The sequence below is a fragment of the Hyaena hyaena genome, unplaced genomic scaffold, assembly GCF_003009895.1.
Source record: "Hyaena hyaena isolate Hyena2069 unplaced genomic scaffold, ASM300989v1 scaffold_189, whole genome shotgun sequence".
Classification (NCBI taxonomy): Eukaryota; Metazoa; Chordata; class Mammalia; order Carnivora; family Hyaenidae; genus Hyaena; species Hyaena hyaena.
Window position 1 is genome coordinate 1,669,947 of NW_024080821.1, and position 18,741 is coordinate 1,688,687.

General features: G+C 53.9%; 1 protein-coding gene across 6 annotated transcripts in view; it reads left to right on the forward strand.

The window, feature by feature from the left end:
- Nucleotides 1–17,917, forward strand: part of AKAP1 (A-kinase anchoring protein 1) — a 31,864-nt gene extending 13,947 nt beyond the window's left edge. For 4 of the 6 annotated variants that reach the window (XM_039241140.1, XM_039241139.1, XM_039241141.1 and 1 more), the window contains 10 exons: nt 4,973–6,599; nt 9,045–9,178; nt 10,732–10,858; nt 11,409–11,536; nt 13,258–13,435; nt 14,791–14,941; nt 15,406–15,473; nt 16,837–16,910; nt 17,139–17,201; nt 17,739–17,917. In XM_039241140.1, coding sequence (XP_039097071.1) covers nt 4,997–6,599; nt 9,045–9,178; nt 10,732–10,858; nt 11,409–11,536; nt 13,258–13,435; nt 14,791–14,941; nt 15,406–15,473; nt 16,837–16,910; nt 17,139–17,201; nt 17,739–17,813 — 2,601 coding nt within the window. In that variant the 5' untranslated portion in view covers nt 4,973–4,996 and the 3' untranslated portion in view covers nt 17,814–17,917. Of the gene's footprint in view, nt 1–4,972; nt 6,600–9,044; nt 9,179–10,731; nt 10,859–11,408; nt 11,537–13,257; nt 13,436–14,257; nt 14,372–14,758; nt 14,942–15,405; nt 15,474–16,836; nt 16,911–17,138; nt 17,202–17,738 lie in introns of those variants that run through there. The other 2 variants (XM_039241143.1, XM_039241144.1) reach the window with 2 other exon arrangements.
- Nucleotides 17,918–18,741: the final 824 nt, after the last annotated feature.

The following is an 18,741-nucleotide window of genomic DNA, read 5'->3' on the forward strand; positions in this document are numbered from 1 at the left end:
GAATGCTAAGGCCTTGTAGGGCCGCGACATGTGCGCCTTCAGCTCTGTGTGACCACTGGGCAAGCTGCCAGCGTGCATCTATTCCCGGGCAAATGGACCTGCTAAAAATAAGCAGGCAGCTATTTAATTCTAGCAGATTCAAAATAGCCACCTCTCCTCCCCACCACCCCGTGCACAGCTCTGCATCCTTCTGCAAGGCTTTCCTCTGGCTTGCCCGAGTGTCTGGGGCCTCTGGAGGGGGAGGCCTTGCGGGGAGAAGGCTGCCTGCAGTTAGCTTGTGAGTGCGAAGGCTTTTAGACCTGCAGTGTTAAATGCCACTTATGTCTTGAGAAGTTCAGCTTTTTTACAGAAAACAACAAAATCAAACTAGGGCAAAGAGAGCAACTCAAGAGTCCATTCCCAGAAAAGGAAGGGTAGCAGAGAGCCTTGCAAGGCTGAAGTGTGCACACTTGTGCGTGTGGGCATATGTGTGTGTGCACACGTGGAGGCGGCCCTGTCTGGAGTTCAGGCGCAGTTGGTGTGTCTTCCAGCACCTGTCTAGGCCTATCCGACTGTGTAAAGCAGGGAAAATGGCATCGTCCTGATTCACAAGAAACCGTTTGAGGTGAGATTGGCTCACAGAAGAGTCTGTGAAGGGCCGAAGGAAATGAGAACTTCTTTTGCCTGGTGGGAAGTGAGGGCTTTGGTCACCTGGCACTCTCTGTGAGGCGCCTTCAGTGAGTCCCAGCTAGGCTCCTCTGGGTGGGGTGGCTCTGTCTTGGTGGAGATGGTGAAAGTCTGTAATCACAGTACCCTGGTGGCAAGGGAAAGATAAACAAGGTGTGCCTTCTCCTGTCTGGGGATATCCCACCTCTTTTCTCAAGTTGTCCGAGCACTGCAGTTGGGCAGGGCCTGTCCTTGGAGGTCTTCGTGGAGAGAAGAGCTTTTCCTGGAGGAGCAGGGATACTGGGTCCGATGGGGAGGGGGAGGTAGTGGTGGACGCTGGGGATGCAGGTGGGGTATTCAATATTCATGGATTGTGTGACATGGCCTCAGGGGACCAGTGTTAAACACCTTCAGGGGAGTCCTCCTGACACAACAGCAGGAGGCATCTCGCTTGGAAATGGTGCAGAAACTTTCCTGAGCTGTGATCAGTTGAATAGTGATAGTTGACTGTCTGGGGGGAGCTGTGGATGGTGGCTTGGGGTCTCGGCCCCTGTCGGTGGAACAGTGGGACAGGGAGGGCTAGGTGTGTCAGCGGTAGAGATGTCCTGGCAAGCTGCAGAGCAGTGTTGTGTCCCCAGGCGACTGTCTCTGTGTTTAGTGTAAGCCAGGACTGGGAACAGAAGGGACAGTGACATGGGGGGGCCAGGGTGTGGGTGGTGATGTGGATCAACTAGGGTGCCAGGCCAGAGGCAGGCTGAGACGGTATGCTTGAACGAGGGCCTCTGCCTTACAGCCAGTCCCTGGGACCTCCGGAGGTGGGGTGGGGGTCAGCTGCTGGACCCTGGGATCAACTTCTAGTACTAAAGGGCAGGGGGCTTCTCTCAGAGAGAGCACATGCAAGCACATGAGCAGGATGTGGGGCAGAGAGAGAGAGAATGCCAAGCAGGCTCTGCTGACTCAGGGCTCAATCCCATGAACTGTGAGACCGTGCCCTGAGCTGAAATCAAGAGTCAGACGCTTAACTAAGCCACCCAGGCGCCCCTCCCAGCTGCTTTGAGAGGCAGTTTGTATCTTGGTTAGCAACTCCCTCCTTACACACATGCCTGTGTTGAGTTTGGCCTTGGGCCCTTGATCTGTAAAACAGGGAGACTGCCCTCTGTGGGTGGTTAAGTCTTAGGATTCTTTATCTTCGTCTCTACCCTGTTCCATGGAATCTTGTTCCTGAGGTCAGAGAATTGGTAGAAGAACCACAACTGTGGGAATCACAACTATAAACCCTGTTGAAATGGGATTATCTAGTTCAGGAATCCAAATCTAAATTGACTACCAAGAAGAGAACCTGGGTTCACACCCCAGCCACACTTCCTGTGGCATGTGACCTATTGGGTGGGACTGGTCTGACAGTAGGCCATGTGGTAAGCATCCTGCCTTATCCTGAGAGTATCTTGCCCCCATACCCTCTATTCCTTCTCAGATTTTACTTATTTTTATATGGAAGACATTGAATACAAAACAAATAGCCTGTGTGTAATTTGCCACTTTTTCAGGAGTGTGCACAATGCTCCAGAACAGTGGTTCTCTGACTTGAGTGTACATTGGAATCACCTGGGTTAAAACAACAACACCTGGTGCCCTGGTCTCACCTCAGATATTCTGATTGGGGTGCGATCTTGGCCTGGGAATTTTAAAAGCTTCCCAAGTGATCCTAATGGGCCACTAAGTTGGAGAACCACTGAGAGAAATTTCAAAATCTCTCTCCTCGGAAGGAAGAAGTAAAGAGTATATTGGCAGGTAAGGAAAAAAACGAAAAACTATTGGAACTAATAAGAGATTGATAAGGTTGTAGGATGCAGGATCAGTGTGCAAAACCTTTGCCTCTCCTCCAGCCGAGAGGCTTGGCGTGTGTCTTTCCTGGTTTGCCTAAAGGGTTATACAGGTGCAGATGGCACCCACATGGTGGTACCCCGGTTTTGGCTTCTGTGCCACAGCGGTTTCTCCATGTCCATATGCGGGATCCCTTCTCTGTCACTGGCATGCCCATGGATTCTGCAGTGCGTTTAGCAGTGTTTCCCCGTATGGGGATGCCCCAGTGAGCAGAATATAGACCTCTGTGCAGAGCTGTTTTTATTCTCTTTTTTTTTTTAAAGAGAAAATTGCAGGGGGCACCTAGGTGGCTCAGTTGGTTAAACATCTGATTCTTGATTTTGGCTCAGGTCCTGATCTCACGATGTGAGAGATTGAGCCCCGTGTCAGGCTCCGTGCTGACAGCGCAGAGCCTGCTTGGGATTCTCTCTTCCCCTCTCTCTGCCTGCATGCTCACACACACGGTCTCTCTCAAAAATAAATAAACTTAAAAAAAATATATCGCAGGTGTCATAGGTCATAGGAGGTATGGTCATAACCTTTTTTTTTAATGTTATTTACATTTTACAGAGAGACAGTGCTTGAGCAGGGGAGGGGCAGAGAGAGAGATGGAGACAGAATCTGAAATAGCCTCAAGGCTCTGAGCTGTCAGCACAGAGTCCGATGGAGGGCTCAAACTCCCCAACTGTGAGATCATGACCTGAGCTGAAAACCAGAGTCAGCCGCTTAACCAGTTGAGCCCCTAAGTTTTTATTTATTTAATCTCTACACTCTACATGGGGCTCGATCTCACAGCCCTGAGATCAAGAGTAGCATGCTCCACCAACTGAGCCAGCCAGGCACCCCTACACTGAGCTATTTTAACCTTGATGATGGCAATACATTCCAAACCAGGTGGTTGAAGACTAAGTGATGCAAGGGATAGCATCTAGTGAGGTTCTGTGTTTGAATGTGAAGCTGTATGAGCATCATTGAAGTTTCTGCTTAGAGGGATTCATGGGGTCTTCTGAGTGTGGCCACTGCTTAGCTTCTGCTTTGTGTTTTCCAATCTTATGGATTCACTTTCAAATATTAGCAAGGTTTATGGTTTTCCCTACCCCCTCACTTTGGGGCTGAAGGTGTTTCCCAGTGTTTCTTCACAAACTCTAATGTGTTTGTGAATCCCCTGGGGGTCTTGTTAAAAATGCAGCTAGTGATTCAGGCCTGAGCTGGGGCTGTGTTTCTAGCAGGCTCCCAGGTGGTGCTCTGTGCGTCTGGCCTATAGACCGCACTTGGAGAAGTCAGGTCCTCCAGCAGTGGCTCCCAGCCTCCACTGAACTTTAGAACCACCTGGGAACTATGTGCTCTGGTTTTGCCAAAGACCATTAACATCATTAAACCAGGAAGAGTTGTTGAAACGTTTACATTTATCTCTACAACAAAGCTTAACCCCAAATTAAGGTATAATTCACCATGTCAAGGGAGGAGATTTGGTTTTAAGACGACGTATGATTTTTGCAGACAGAATGAAATTTACTGGCATGGGAGGTACTGAATTACAAGCATTCTGGAATAAGTCTGTCATATACCTCTAAAGAGAGCTAACCCTGCTTTGCGTAGCCCTTAATACATAGCTAATCCTCATATCAGCCATCCTTTATAAAATGTATCCCCATCTTACGGTGAAGAAAACCGAGGCTCCTGTATCCTTTACATATCCACCACCTCCTTCTATCTAGGCCGTTATCATTTCTCTGGGCCTGGATCCAATGGACTCAGGTCTCCAGGTTTCTGTCACTTGATACGCTGTTCATCCTCCTCCCAGAATCACCTGGTAACACAGTTTGGTGTATGTGCTTTGCAGACCTCTGCTGGTTCTCTGTTGCCCACAGGATAAAGTCCAGACTCCACTGTGAGGCCCCAGAACCCTCATCGAGGCCACTAAACAACTTGATTCTTCAAGCATGACCTGTGTCTCCACGCCTCTGTATGTTTTGCTGGTCTCTTACCCTGGAGCACCCCTCATCCTTTTGAGATCATATTCATCCTTTGCTCCTGCTCTCTTGCTGTGTAATGGTTTCGTTAACTCATGATTTTGTGGGTGCCTGTGAGGGACATGTGGATTTCACAGGCATTTAAAAATATTCCAATATCATCCGAATAGATAAGTGTTCTGGGAGTTCAGAGAACTGAAACATTAAACACAGTATCCCCTTGGGGGAGCATAGAATTTGGCATTGAGAAGTGATGAAGGAAGGGATTTGGGTCCAAGGCAAGGCTCGTCTTGTTTCAAGGGAGTGCGATATGGAGGAGGGAGCAGACAGGGGCGTCTCTCCCTGCCCAACCCCCTCCGGTGGATCCCACATAGGGTGCGAGCTGGAGGAGGCAGGGAAAGGGTGAGAGAACAGTTGATTGTGTTTCCTGTGCAGTGGTGTCAGGATCCCCCTGCCTGGCTCTCATCGCATCCCTCTCTCCTCATCTGCAGGTATCATTTCTTCAGGCCTCCAGGATGGCCATCCAGTTCCGTTCACTCTTCCCCTTGGCGTTGCCTGGAATGCTAGCACTTCTCGGCTGGTGGTGGTTTTTCTCTCGTAAAAAGCATGTCAGCGGCCAGGACAGACAGGTAGAGGCCAGCGCTGTGGAGCTGAGGGCTGGCCACTCCATCACAGAGCCACTCCCCATGGAGGACTCCTGTCCCAGAGTAGCTTCCACGTCCCCCAGCGCTGTACCGCCAGCGGAAACAGAGCTGTGGCCGGTGAGCAAGCCCCCCGCCGAGCCCCCGGCCTTGCTGCGGGCACATCCAGCCTGTCGCAGGTCAGAGTCCTCAGGCAGCCTTCCTAACAGCACAGATGTGAGATTTCGGCCAGGAACACGCAGAGATGACAGTACAAAGGTGGAATTAGTCCTGACGGGTGATGAAGCCAAGTCCATTCCTCCCGAGTGTCCTCTTCCGACCCCAAGGGGTGTTCCTTTCCCCCACGAAGCAGCCGAGGTGTGCAAGCCAGAGTCCCCATTCAGTGGGCCGCCAGGGCAGGGCCGGCAGGGCCAGGCTGCAACCCCCAGAGAGAAGCCAAGAGAGACCGGTGGGGCGGAAGGCACTGGCGACGCGGTGTCAGGAGAAAACGTGCCAGAAGGGCGTGTGTTGTCCCAGGAGCAGGGCTCTGAATCGCAGACCGACAAGGTGCCTGGCCTTGCTCCCTTGGGAGGCGCCGGGGAGAAGGGGACGGGCCTCCCGCTGCAGGCCGAGGAGGGGGCCGCGGGGACACCACTGAGCAGCCACAGGGAGTCGGCCCACGTGGAGCTGACGGAGGTCTCCGAGCCGTCAGTGCCTCGGGGCAGCGGCACTGCCTGTGAGGCGCCCTGCCCAGGAGAGCTGGGCCACGAGGGTGCCGCGGAGCACGCTGAGGAGATGGAGCAGGCTGCCTACCAGATCGTCTCCAAGGTGATCTCGGAGGCGACCGAAGAGGTGCTGGCCACCACCGTGGGCAGGATCATAGGCCGGCAGTGTCCGGCCTCGGCCACTCAGCGCCACGGGCGGCAGGAGGAGAGCTGCATGCCAGCTTGCCGGGAAACCGCCCTGGGGCCAGATGCTGACAGGCTCGCTCCAGCCTCTGTGGTGGCGGAGGCGGCCTCGGGTGTGCCAGACGCTGCTGCCCCCTCGCCAGGCCCGCCTGCGGAGGACCTGCCGCCACCAAAGACCTACGCCAGCTGCCTGAGCAGCCCTCTGTCCAGCCCCAGCAAGGACAGGAAGCCAAAGAACTCTGCACACCACATCTCCCTGGCCCCCGGCCCACCGCCCCCTGCACCCCAGGGAGAGCTGCTAAATGAGGCACGCGTCCTGGTGGAAGATGCGGGATATGCCACCTGCACCTCTGACAGCAGCCAGGATGTCCCCTCAGTGGTCTCCGAGCAGCGCTCAGATTCCCTCAGCACTACTTCGGGGCTTGAAGACTCGTGTACGGACGCCACCTCAAGCCCCAGGGACAAGGCCGTCATCCCACTGCTGCCAGAAAGTACTGTGCCCTTCAGCAATGGGGTGCTGAAGGGGGAGCTGTCAGACTTGGGCAATGAGGACGGATGGACCGCGGATGCGGAAGCAGATCACTCGGGAGGTAGGAGGGTCTTGGGCGCGCCTCACCTGGAGGACGGGGTGGCAGGGCCTCCGCTTGGCTGGCAAAGGCTGCTGGTCTGCCTCCCCCTCTGCTGCTGCTGCTGCAGTAAGAATGCGCTCCAACCTTGAGCCAGCTGGCCTGCAGAAGGTTGGGCTGCCCTGAGCCCCCCAGCACCTTGGGAGCTTGGTTCCCCAGCCAGGGACTCCCCCTAGTCCTGAAGGAGCCAGCTCAGAGTTGGGTTTGCTGATCAGCCTCTTTTAACCTGACCTCTTAAAGGTTTCTGTGATGTAGAGGCCTCCCTAGCTTAATTCCAAAGTACCAAGATGGGTGTTAGCTTTTTTTTTTTTTTTTTTGAATGATTGATTTCCTTTTAATCATGTGCTTGTTCCCATGTCTTCACCCGCCTTCCTTCTCCAGAAGCTCTTACCGGGTAAGTGCCCAGAGAGCGGCCCCAGCTCGGCTCTCACGGGAGGCTCTTGCTTTCCTGCCTCACTGTCACCACTATTCCTCCGCAGAGAGCCCTCCGCCGTTTCCTTTCCGTGCGGCTGCTGTTCCACCCCCGGGAAAGAGGGGCACTTTGGTAACCAAGTGTCCACTGGGTTTTTCGAATGCTGACCCCCGCGTAGACAGTTCAGACCGCTAACTGACAGGTCAGCAGCTCCTGACCCTGGTTTTACAGCTACCCTGGGGTATTTTCATTTATCTCAGGGAAAGAGGCCATGGACTCCTGTGGGGGTCTGATTTGCTGGCCTTGGAGCCAGTCCCTACCATCTCTGCTCCAGGAAGGTTGGGGGTCTTTACTGGGAATCTTGCTACTTCCAGCAGTACTTTCATCACAGCACATTTTGTCCCCTTTCAGACACTATTGATTTATGTGCCTCTAAAGGAAAAAAAAACTCATCATGGTGATGATGAGTGTAGAAGGCCAGAGACCGTTAAGATGCATCCTAACTTGAATGCTGTTAAAATGTTCTTTTGTTTGCTTGTTTTTTAATCAAAAAGATCTTAAAATGGGTAAACAAACATTTTTTTAAGAATAGAGGAGTTTCCCTTTATCTGCTGGCCCTCAGCTGAATTAACAGGCCCATTAGCCATGTTATGCCACCTTTAGATTGATGGTGGCAGCTACTCCGGCATAGTGAAGGCCTCGCGTTTAGGCCTCATGGAAGAGAAAGCGGTGATGGAACATGGCAGTGGGTGGGGGGTGGGGGGCGAGGACAGTGGCTGGGAGCCTGGCAGTAGCGCTCTCCTGGCACTCGGTTGTGCACAGCACAGGCTCCCGCCTCCCCCATGCCTGCATCTTAGTGCGTGGCCCTCCCTGTGCGTGAGGAAGTTGAGGCTGAGGGGGGCTGGCCTGTGAGCACAGCCTGCTAGAGGTCTGTGTGGTCTGAGCCACCTCTGCGGGTCGCTGGGGTGGCGAGTATCAGCCAGTCCTGTTTTGTCCAGGAGAGGCTAGGGCCCCTGATGTTGAAGGATGAGGCCACTTTGAAGGTGACTCTTCCTTAGCTGGGAATGGAGTCTCTTTTAAGCCTTACTCTGCATCCAGACAGTACGTGCATTGCTTGGCAAAGGATTATGTCCAGAGTTTGGAGAAACCATGTGGAGAATAACCTAATTAGTAGACTCTCAGGAGCGATCTATTTCTGGCAGTTAAGTCGTCCATATTTAAGCCAGAGTCCTTTCTCTTAAGCTGGCCTGGACCCATTTTTCTGGGATGGCCTCCCGGCACATTCTTGAACAAGAGTGGAGCAGACGGCATTGATCTCAGGGTCATGCTTCCTGTTCTGTTGTCTGGGGCATGAACTTCAGTCTTTTGACCAGACCCACCATGAGCCCAGAAGAGCATTCAGAGTTGCCCAAGTTAGGCCCAAGCAGAGGGAAAGGAGAGTTGCCCCTCCTCCATCTACTTCCAGTAGGGCCCAGGTGGTAGAGGATAAGAATGGGGCCCTCAGGCCAGCCAGGGTGCAGTCTTTCTAGCTCTGCTTGACTGAAGGTCATGGCCCTTGAGCCCAGGCCTGAGACCTTGGGGGCCTTAGGGTCCCGTGGTCTGAGGGGCTGGCATGGTCAGAAGACATGGGCCGGTTGTGACTGGTCGGTCTCCTCGGAGGCCGGCACCTGATACCCGGCGCCTGGGACCATGCAGACCCGCCGGCTGGCCCCCCGCCCTGTGGACCCCCCCTTCCCAGCTCACCGCTTGTCTCTGCGCCCGCAGCTGTGGCTGGGCGTGGCTACCGCTTCAGCTAGCGGGGCTATGAGCAGCAAGCTAAAATTAGGCGTCTCTACACCCCCAGTCCTCCTTTCATTGGGGTCGTCCAGAGCCTTCCAGACGGCGGGTGACAGTCACCCGCCAAGCTTGAGGAGGGGGCGTGGGGTGGGGGGCTCCTGGGAATGCAGGTGCGGACTTCCCTTAGCCGGCGTCTGTGTGTGCCACTTTCTCCCCTGCAGGATCGGACAGGAACAGCATGGACTCAGTGGACGGTTGCTGTGGCCCCAGGAAGACTGATGGTTTCCAGAGCGCCCAGGCAGGCTCCAGTCCTAAGAAGGTCGATCTCATCATCTGGGAGATCGAGGTGCCAAAGGTAAGGGCTGCAGGGTCACTGGGATGAGGGGGAGGCACAGTAACCCAGAAGCAGCCCCTGAGTGAGCCAGAGGCTGGAAGGGAAAAGGAGAGCACCCTCTGCCAAGCTTCAGAGAGTTTTCCGGGGGTCGGAATGCTGTTCTTGTCCGCTCCAGACTCACAGGCTGCTCACTTCTCTGGGGCTGCCCTGTGTGTTCAGGGGCTCAGCACTGTTCCGAGATGCCAATAAAAGCCAGCCCGAGGACATGGGCCAGGCGGGAATCCCTCTACTGTGCTCTGCTCAAGCTCTCCAGCACAGAGTAGATTTGATAATTGAGCACAGCGTAAATCCATATTTCAGAGCGCTTGAAAAGTATAGAAATGTATGAAGAAAATAACAAGCCGTTCTGATCTCACCCCCGAGAGTGACTATGAAGACTTTTATTTCCCTCTTGTCTTGCACCCTGTGGTTTTTAAACAAAACTGAGATTATGTTGCTTTAATTAATGCTTTTAAATATTTAACAATTTAATTTTCCTGTGTTATTCTTTGAAAATATAATTTTAACTGCATTATTCATTGTGTGAATGTCAATTTACTTCACCGGTCCGCAAATCCAGGGTGCTTAAGTGGTTTCTAGCTTCTTGCTGTTCTAACTTACGATTTATTAGCTCGATCGTGATGCTTATTGCCGGGACTCAGAAATAATTGGCCAGCTGAATTCTCCCAGGCACTTAGCTCCCTGCCGCTGTGGAGACTTGGCTTGGCTTGAACTCTGGGTCAGGCGGGCTGCTTTGACCCCAGGGTGCTGGCTCCCGCGGTGTTTTCTCCCGCCGTGACCCTGATAGCAATGCTGCCCTCTTCTTTGGTGGTGGCAAAGGCCCTCCCCGCCCCCCCCCCACCTCTGGGCGGCTCTGCATGCGGAGCGACCATGTCCCTTGCGGCTCCGCTGGGGTGGGGTCGTCTGGGATCGTCTCCGAGCTTGCCTTACATCATGGCTAAGTTTGGCTGCTTCTGTCTTCCTTGAACTCTTGGCACGTGGGGCGTTTCTGCAGGCCTCTTACTCCGGAGGCTCCAGCCTGCTATCATTTGGCAGCAGAAGCCCACGGGCTCTTTAGACTTTAACTTTCAAATGGAGCCTCTATCTTTGAAGCCAGATAGACTTGAAGAGGTCAGAGGAGTCGTAAATCAGCCCTTGTTGTGGTGAAACCTCTCCTAGTGTAGATTTGGGAGGAGAATATGCTGGCCTAGCAGCTTTCTGAATGTGGGCCAGGTTGTCGGGCAAAGAAGTGGGACCTGCTAGGTCCTGGGGCCAGACTGTGTAGTGCAGCTGCTTAGTAGCTGTGTGATAGTGGGTGAGTTACTTAGCCTCTCTGAGCTTGTTAATTTATAAAACAGTGATAAAGGGGTCTGTTTCACAGGTAAGTGCTTAGAGCAGTGCCTGGCAAATGAGTGCTGGCATATTGACCGTTACTCTGTTTGAACTTGACCCTGTGTAAAACAAAAGTAGGTCTTTGGGACCGTTGGGAATTAACACCCCATTAACACCCCCAGTTGTCTCTTTGTCTCTCTCAGCACTTAGTTGGTCGGCTAATTGGCAAGCAGGGGCGGTACGTGAGTTTTTTGAAGCAGACGTCTGGTGCCAAGATCTACATCTCAACACTGCCTTATACCCAGAACATCCAGATCTGCCACATAGAAGGTCAGTGGCAGCTGCCACCCTGCCTTTAGTTTTCTTGCCTGAAGCGTAAAGGATTTGAGTCCTAGTTCTTCCCCTTTTGGAATCTCCGGCTCCAAATGGAGAGCCCTGGTCATCCCAGGTGATCTTCAGCCCTCCTCTCCAGCTTAGGTGCTGGAAGGGGCCTCTGCTCCCTCCCCTAGATCTTCTGCCAGGAGAGGTGCGAGCACTCGACGGGGAGGCTGGGGGCCCTGGCTTTATAGTGCCCTGCGTCATGCGCCTCCCTCACAGAGCAGAACGGGATTCCCCTCCCGTCAGTGAGGGCTGGCCTTTCCCATCTGCTAGCCTCCTGTTGCATTCAAAGCATGGATACAGTGGCAGAGGTGCCATTTGAAAGGTCAGTGGGTTTCAAGCCTCTGTAGATGCTTTCCTTCTTAAGGCAGAACTTAGCTGTTTGGCACCTTCAAGATTTACTTGAGCTCTAGGAAAGTCTTGTGGAGCGGGCTGTGTGTGTGAGTGAGTTTGTTTGGTGGTTTGTCCTACCCACGGTGGCTCTCCTCTTACCCCCATCTAGGCTCCCAGCATCATGTAGACAAGGCGCTGAACCTGATCGGAAAGAAGTTCAAAGAACTGAACCTCACCAACATCTATGCTCCCCCACTGCCGTCCCTGGCCCTGCCTTCTCTTCCGATGACTTCCTGGGTGAGCATGCACCTGGGGGACCAGCTCCTCTTGCCTCTTTTTCACCTCAACTGCTACCAAGCCAGACGTGCCTCCATCCCCAGTTGGAGGGCTGGTTCTCCTTGAGCTCTGCTGTGCTGGCACCTGTTGTATTTTTAAGGCATTTGCCTAGAAAGGATTCTAGTGTACACAGGAGATGGGGTGCCCCCGGCTGGCGTGCATGTCCTTAAGCTGGTGCTGTGTGCAGAGTCACAGCCTAACCTCTCTGAGGACTGGGGTGGGACCCACCATTGTGGGCTTGGCTGGGCTTGTAATGGGTCCTTGTGTTCCTTGCTCCAAGTTGAGCCGGGCCTAGTGGTGGCCCTGGTGAAGGATTCCCTTTCCCTTCCTTCTCATGGGAGGGACCTAGATTATAAAGGAGAAGAAATTCTCCCCACCAGGCTGTGGGATCCTGGAGACTCTTCGAAGGTTGACCCTAGAGTTTGGCAGGAGGGAAGCTGACGTCTTAGGGCCTCTGTGTGCTGGAGGCTGGGGGGATCCTGGGGCCTGTCACTCGGATCCTCCAACGTGCCTCCAGCTCTGTCGAGCCTCATCTCACTGGTAGAAGAATTGTAGGGCTCTGTAGGCCAAACGACTACTGCATTTCACACATGGGCTGAATGTGCTGCTGCAAGAAAATGGCCTCCCTAGGTTTTGTTTGTGATGGTTGACTTCTCCTAGCCGGTCCAAAGACCCCCATGCCGTGGGTGGAGGGGATGGAGGTGCTGTTATTTTCCTGTGGGTATTTGGGAGTGGGTTGGCCCCTCTCTGTCCTTTACTAATAATGAGTCAGGAGTTTTCCCCAGCAGACTCGGACCAGCCCCACTTTAAAATTTAAATAACTGAGCAGTTGTTAGGGCCTCCTCCACTGTGCTCTGTGTGAAGAGGAGAGCCTGGATGTCTTTCAGCCCGCAGCACTCGCGGGGAGGTAGGGAAGTCGGAACTCTTAGCTAGAGGCCTGGCCACCTGACTGGAAGACAGACTAGACATCTTTCTGTGTCCAGGCTACCTAGATGTTGCCTGTAACTTGGCATCAGGAAAACTAGTGTCCAGGGCCAAGTCTTTGAGACTGATCTTAGCCTCTGCGAGGGCCTATACTGTGGGGCCTGGCCGCTGGGCTCATCTGCGTTCCAGCTTGCAGTGGGAACGAGTTGGGAGGGTGTCTGTGGAGAGCATAGAGGAAGAGACTGTAGGACTCAGACTGTGGGTCTTTGCTGGCAGGAAAACAGAGAGACATGCTGTCAAACGGGACGCTCCTGGGGTCCTCCGCAGGCCCACGTATGCTGGCCGAGGCGCCTGAGGGCCTGCCCACCTCTGTGCCCTGGTAGCTTGTTCTCAGTAGCGCCTCATCCCCTTGCCTTCGCTGGTGCTCCAGTCTCCTCAAGCGTGGTGAGGGGAGCGGAGGCTCTGACACCTGGAGCCTGCCCCGGCCCCTGCACTACAGCTAGGCTGCCTCCTCCCACCCAGCCCTGAGGCGAGGCCGCCTCTAGTGGTTACTGTCGGCATCGCAGGACAAGGTGTCCCACTTTCCACAGCTGACGTAGTTTTCCTTGACCTCCTGCCATTTGGGTGCCATGTTGCTTTGGGTTGCTAAGCCCTTTTCAAAGACTTGCCAGTTCAGAGACTTGCCCTGGGGCCTCAGGGCTTCTACCCCAAACCCCAGGAGGATTGCTGCAGCGCCTGCTGCCCCTTCTCCTCCACAGCTCATGCTCCCCGATGGCGTGACCGTGGAGGTGATCGTGGTCAACCAGGTCAACGCTGGGCACTTGTTTGTGCAGCAGCACACGCACCCTACCTTCCATGCACTGCGGAGCCTGGACCAGCAGATGTACCTATGCTACTCCCAGCCCGGAATCCCCACCTTGCCCACCCCAGTGGAAAGTAAGTGCTGCCTTGGGGTCAACGGTGAGCCCTGGGCTCCGGCCAGGCCATGGGGATAGGTTTTGGGGGTGGCCTGTTCTGCCCTTGGTCTTGACCCAGGAGGAGGCTGTTCTGGGATCCTTCATGGGAACAGCATCCCTGAGGGCTTGCCAACAGCATGGAGTCACTGCGGGCTGGCTTATTAGCTAGCCCGATGGAAGTGGCCTTCCCACTGGCCGACGGGCCTGTGTGGTTGGAGTAGAGTTTTAACACACGAGTTCTAGCTCTGCCATGTATCTGCTGAACGGGGCTGATGCCAGCCTGTCCCAGGAATCAGGGGTGGGTTGTTCTGTGTTAAGTACCTGATCCAGATGGTAGATCTCCTAGAAGCTCCTGGTGAGCAAGAGGCCTCCATGGTGGGTTGTCTCATCTCCATTTGACAGGTGAGAAAACTGAGCCTCTGAAGTCGAATGACTCGCCCTGGTAACACTTGAGCAAGAACTGGGGTCTAAACTCAACTTGTAGTCTTGAGTCTCTCCTTTGTCACTGTTGTTGCCCGTGTTGGCAAGAACCCAAGCCAGAACATCCCTTCACCTGTTGCTGTCAGGGACTCCTAACTCAGAGCACCCTGAGGGGCTTCAAGGCATTAGAGACACCCGTGAAGTCACCTAGGTCACAGAAATAAGGGATTTAATTTTCCCCAGAGTCTCTACTGTTGCCTCAATCCAGTAGTGAAGACCAGACTGGGATCTAAGTGACTATACCAGGGGTTCCCTTTAAGGGTCAAGGTCAGGACTCAGTGTGCAGCCTGCGGTTCCGTCTGTTCTGGCCCTGCTGCTACAGGCCGGGGTTGGTGACTGCTGGCTGCCAGGGACACGTGTGCTCTGAGCACCTTCCTGAAGCAAAGGCTAGAAGAAGTGGACTTCAGCCTGCAGGTCCCCTTCTGATCAACTTCTGAGTCATCACGGGCCAGAACAGGCCCTAAACACCAGGCCAGTGAGACCTGCCGCATTTAGAGGTTCTTGATTCTTTCTGGGACGTTCCCTTAAGAATGTAAATCCCCATTCCCTGAGTTTTAGGTTTTACTTGGTTTCTTCTGGCCAGTCCTTATCTCAGGCTCTGGAAGAATGCGTTTTGGTCTGCAGGAGAGCTCTTTGGGTGGCATATGTGGGAGGCCAGATTTCCCACATCTAGGTCCTTCCCTTGGCCAGTCTCGGGCTCCAGGGAGGCTGTGGGGGCTTCTTGCCATTCTTCTGCCCCGTGGGGACATAGGACTCGGAGAAGTAATATGGGGAGGTGGGTAGCACTGACCAGGGTGACCCTTGGTGCCCTGTCCTATGCCAGGATTGTCCACATGCTCTCTTCATGCCCCGCAGTCACGGTCATCTGCGCTGCCCCCGGCCTGGACGGCGCCTGGTGGAGAGCCCAAGTGGTGGCCTCCTACGAGGAGAGCAATGAGGTGGAGATTCGCTACGTGGACTATGGTGGATATAAGAGAGTGAAAGTGGACACGCTCCGGCAGATACGGTGGGTCCACACTCCCTCAGACGAGCACATGACATGCACGTCAGAGGCTGTGTGATCTCTGCAGAACTGCGCAGCTGTACCAAGCCTGGGACGGAGGCTGACCCTCCTGCGGCCTGCTCTGGTTTGGCAGGTCTGATGATAACTGACTGCACTGCTTGCCTCAGTCAAACTGAGCTAGAAAGGCCTGTCCTGGGGAGGAGGTCCCCCTGAGCATCATGGGGCAGAAGTGAAGCAGCTTCTCTTTGGGAGTTGGATGCGAGCAGTCCCTCTGAGGTTGGGCTGCAGCAGGGTGGTGGCCTTCGTCCAGGTGTGCCTGAGGCCGCAGCCTCCTGCCCATCGTAGAGGCCTCTGCTTCACTTTGTCCTGGGTCGCAGGGGGCTAATACCACTAAGCAGAAGATCAGTATTGGCCTGAAGTGGAGTCAGCCTTCAGGTTCATAAACAATGTTTTCCTTACCTTTCTAGGTCTGACTTTGTGACCCTGCCATTCCAGGGAGCAGAGGTCCTTCTGGACAGCGTGATGCCCTTGTCAGGTAACGGACGGGGCCTCCGGCTTGGTGGGAACAATTGTTGAGAGTAGGTCTTTCCCTTTGAGCACATTCCTTTGCACCGGGAGGGCTTATGCTAATACAGATCATGGCCTCTGATGGAGTTCCTGATTGAGGAATAGGTCTGGCCAAGGCCCAAGGATGTGCATCTCTAACAAGTACTCAGGTGATGCTGCTGCCGCTGACCCTGAACCCCCTTTTCAGAACCACCGTTGTGGACTTTACCCAGGCCTCTGACTTAGGAGGTTGTAAACATAGGCACCTTACAGAACATAGTTGAGACCCAGAGTCCTAGCATGTGTGGTGGAGGGCAGGCACTGAGGGCACAGCACTGGTTGGCTGGGCCCTGCGGGACCACTGAGCTGTGTGGGATCTTAGACTAACCGCATCCCCGAGGGTAGGGGCCTAGCAGAGTGGCCCTGGGCAAGTTAGTTAGCCTTGCCATTTTTTTTTTTTTTTAACCCTCTAGAAAATGAGATAGTACCTGTCCTTCAGGGCAGCTGAGGAAATTACATGAACCCAGGAAGTGCTGTGTGGACAGTGGTCAAGTTGTAGCTGTCGATGACCAGCACATTTCCTATTTGTAGGAAACAACCGGTCTGATTATCCCACACTCTTCTAATCTTGTTCTTGTCCAAAGCAGTGAAGTACATTCGAGGCACTACAGTCCCTCCAGAGGCCTGTCAGCCAGCGTGCTGGACAAGGGCCTCTGTCTCCTTTCCTTCGCTGCTCTGTCCAGCGTTCGTCTCCATTTCTGACATCATCTCCGCAGTCCCGCCCAGCTGACACGCCCCTCCGTCATGGGGCATTCCGCACCTTCTGAACTTACCGCCTCTTGCCTTGGCTGTGTCCTCGTACATAACTTTATAATCTGACAACGAGGGCTGCCTCTGTGGCCTGCTGCTTAGATCTGAGGCCTACCTTCAGCACTCCGGGAGCTGGTGGACCTGCAGCCACCACCTTAGTCTCTCTGTTCCCACCTGGAAAGTGGGGATAACATCGCCTTCATAGGGTGTTGCTCCTTCAGTGGAAGAAGATCTATAACGTTCTCGCCCGCTCAGCACCCAGACGGGTGGTGGTGGCGGCGGCAGTGTCCCCACTGAAGGCGGAGTTTCTGTCCCTGGGGCCCCGCCTGCAGTGGGTGGCAGGTAGCAGAGACACCGTGCATGTGCCCTTGGAACGCAGCGGAGGCCTGGCCTTGCTCCTGTCATAGGTGGCTCTTCCAGATGCGGGTCTCCCGTGCCCGGCAGCATCTGAGGCGTCTTAGAAAAGCCCTGGAAGCTGTAAGTCACTGGAGTGCTTTGCCCCGGTGAAGGCCTACATGCTGCTTTTCTCTTTCCCTCTAAAGATGATGAGCACTTCTCACCTGAGGCCGATGCAGCCATGAGCGAGATGACAGGAAACACAGCGCTGCTAGCTCAGGTGTGTGGGCGGGTGGGGGGCGGGGCTCGAGCCGCCTGGGGTCCCTGTAAGTTGCTGCCTGCCTGGCTGGGGCTCCAGTGCCTCCTGGCCTCTCTCATCCACGATCTTGGGTTCCTGGGAACTGACCTTTGAATTCCTTTCTCCTTTGTGACTTGGACCCTGCCTCATGGAAAGGTGCGTGGGGGTAGTAGCTTTTAAACACACTTGCTTTTTTTTCTGTTTTTCTAGGTGACAAGTTACAGTCCGACTGGCCTTCCTCTGATTCAGCTATGGAGTGTGGTTGGAAACGAAGTAAGTTCTGTTCTTTTCCTTCAAGCTGCTGGCCAGCCGTCATGGCTTGATTTGGGGCCGATCCTGCTGTGGCCTCCTCTGGAGATAGTCAGAAAGTCTAGGCCAGTGCCACCCTCGGGGACCCTAGGATGTCGGGAGAGATTTTGTGGCCACAGTTGGGGGTGGTGATGTCATCTAGCAGGTGGCGGCCAGGGACGGCCGCTCGGAGTCCTGCCGCACATAGACAGGCCCTACAACAAAATGTCCGCGACCCTTCCTGAACCTCATCCAGACCTTTCTGAACCTTCTGTCCATTGGGTTTTCCACTGCGTTTCATGGTATTAAAACTGCAATTTTATTAGTGTATTGAAAAGCCTGTCGTCCTCGACAGGACATTAAGTAAATGTCCTTGTTGGCCTAGAAGGGTCTCGCCCCCTTGTTACTCTCGGGCCTGTCGTGCCCAGTGGTCGCCTGGGACTGTGAGGGAAAACCCCCGCTGGCTTGAGAAAGGGCCCTGGGGGCGGTGGGCAGAGCTCTCAGGGGAACTTTGTTTTTCAGGCGGTGTTGATAAACCGGTCGCTGGTGGAGCGAGGACTTGCCCAGTGGGTAGACAGCTACTATGCGAGCCTCTGACACCCGTTCCCACCGCCTCCTGAGTCTCTTGCACTGTTGATGTTGGGCTGGGCGCTAAGGCAAAGACTTTACATCAGAATAACAAACGTCATCTTCCCCGGAAAGTTCTCTTTTCTTGTGACGCGTCTCTCAGACAAGGGACCGAGGGCGCTCTCAAAGCCATAGGATGGCGTTGAACACGCTGCTCGGCTGAACGTGGTTCCAAGCCTTTAAAAACAAACAAACAAAAGCCGAAGTAGAAAGGGTGGCAGCCAGGCTGTCCTCACCGCCTGCATTCCGCCGTCCCCCCTGCCTCCCTCGGCAGGACCAGACCACCACGGCCACAGGCCACCGGCCACCCTGTTTGCTTCAGAGGGCTTCTTTTACTTCATGATCTTTCTTCAGGGAGCAAGACGTGAAATCACTGGTGGGTATTGATTACTTGTATAGCTGACGTAAATGAATTTATGGTGTTTAACCAGTTTTTATAAACTTCATCTAGGTCTCTCAGAAGGCAGACTTTTTAATGCATATGTAAATATGAAGCAATCATACCTCTGGCCTTGGTCCCCGGGGTGGGGGAGGGGAGCTGTTATCTTGCCAAGCCTGGTCATAATTTGTAACCATTTTCTATTTGTGCAAACTCTGTAAATATATGTTTAAAAAATGTAATATTTTGTATAAGATACACTGGAGAACAAAGGGAACTCAAGGTTTTTCCACACCCATGTCGTCTGTGAGCAGAAGGTCCTTCTGCGGACTCCGGCCGCCCGCCCGCCCGTCCGGGCCAGCACGTCTGGCGGCTTCCTGGGTGCCGGACAGGGTGGCTGTGTGCCATAGATTGTGATCGGGGCTTTTTTTTTTCCTTTCTGTACAAATTTGTTAAAAAAAAAAAAAAAAAAGAAAAGAAAAGAAAAAAACATTGAATTACCTTAAGTGGTGTGTTTTG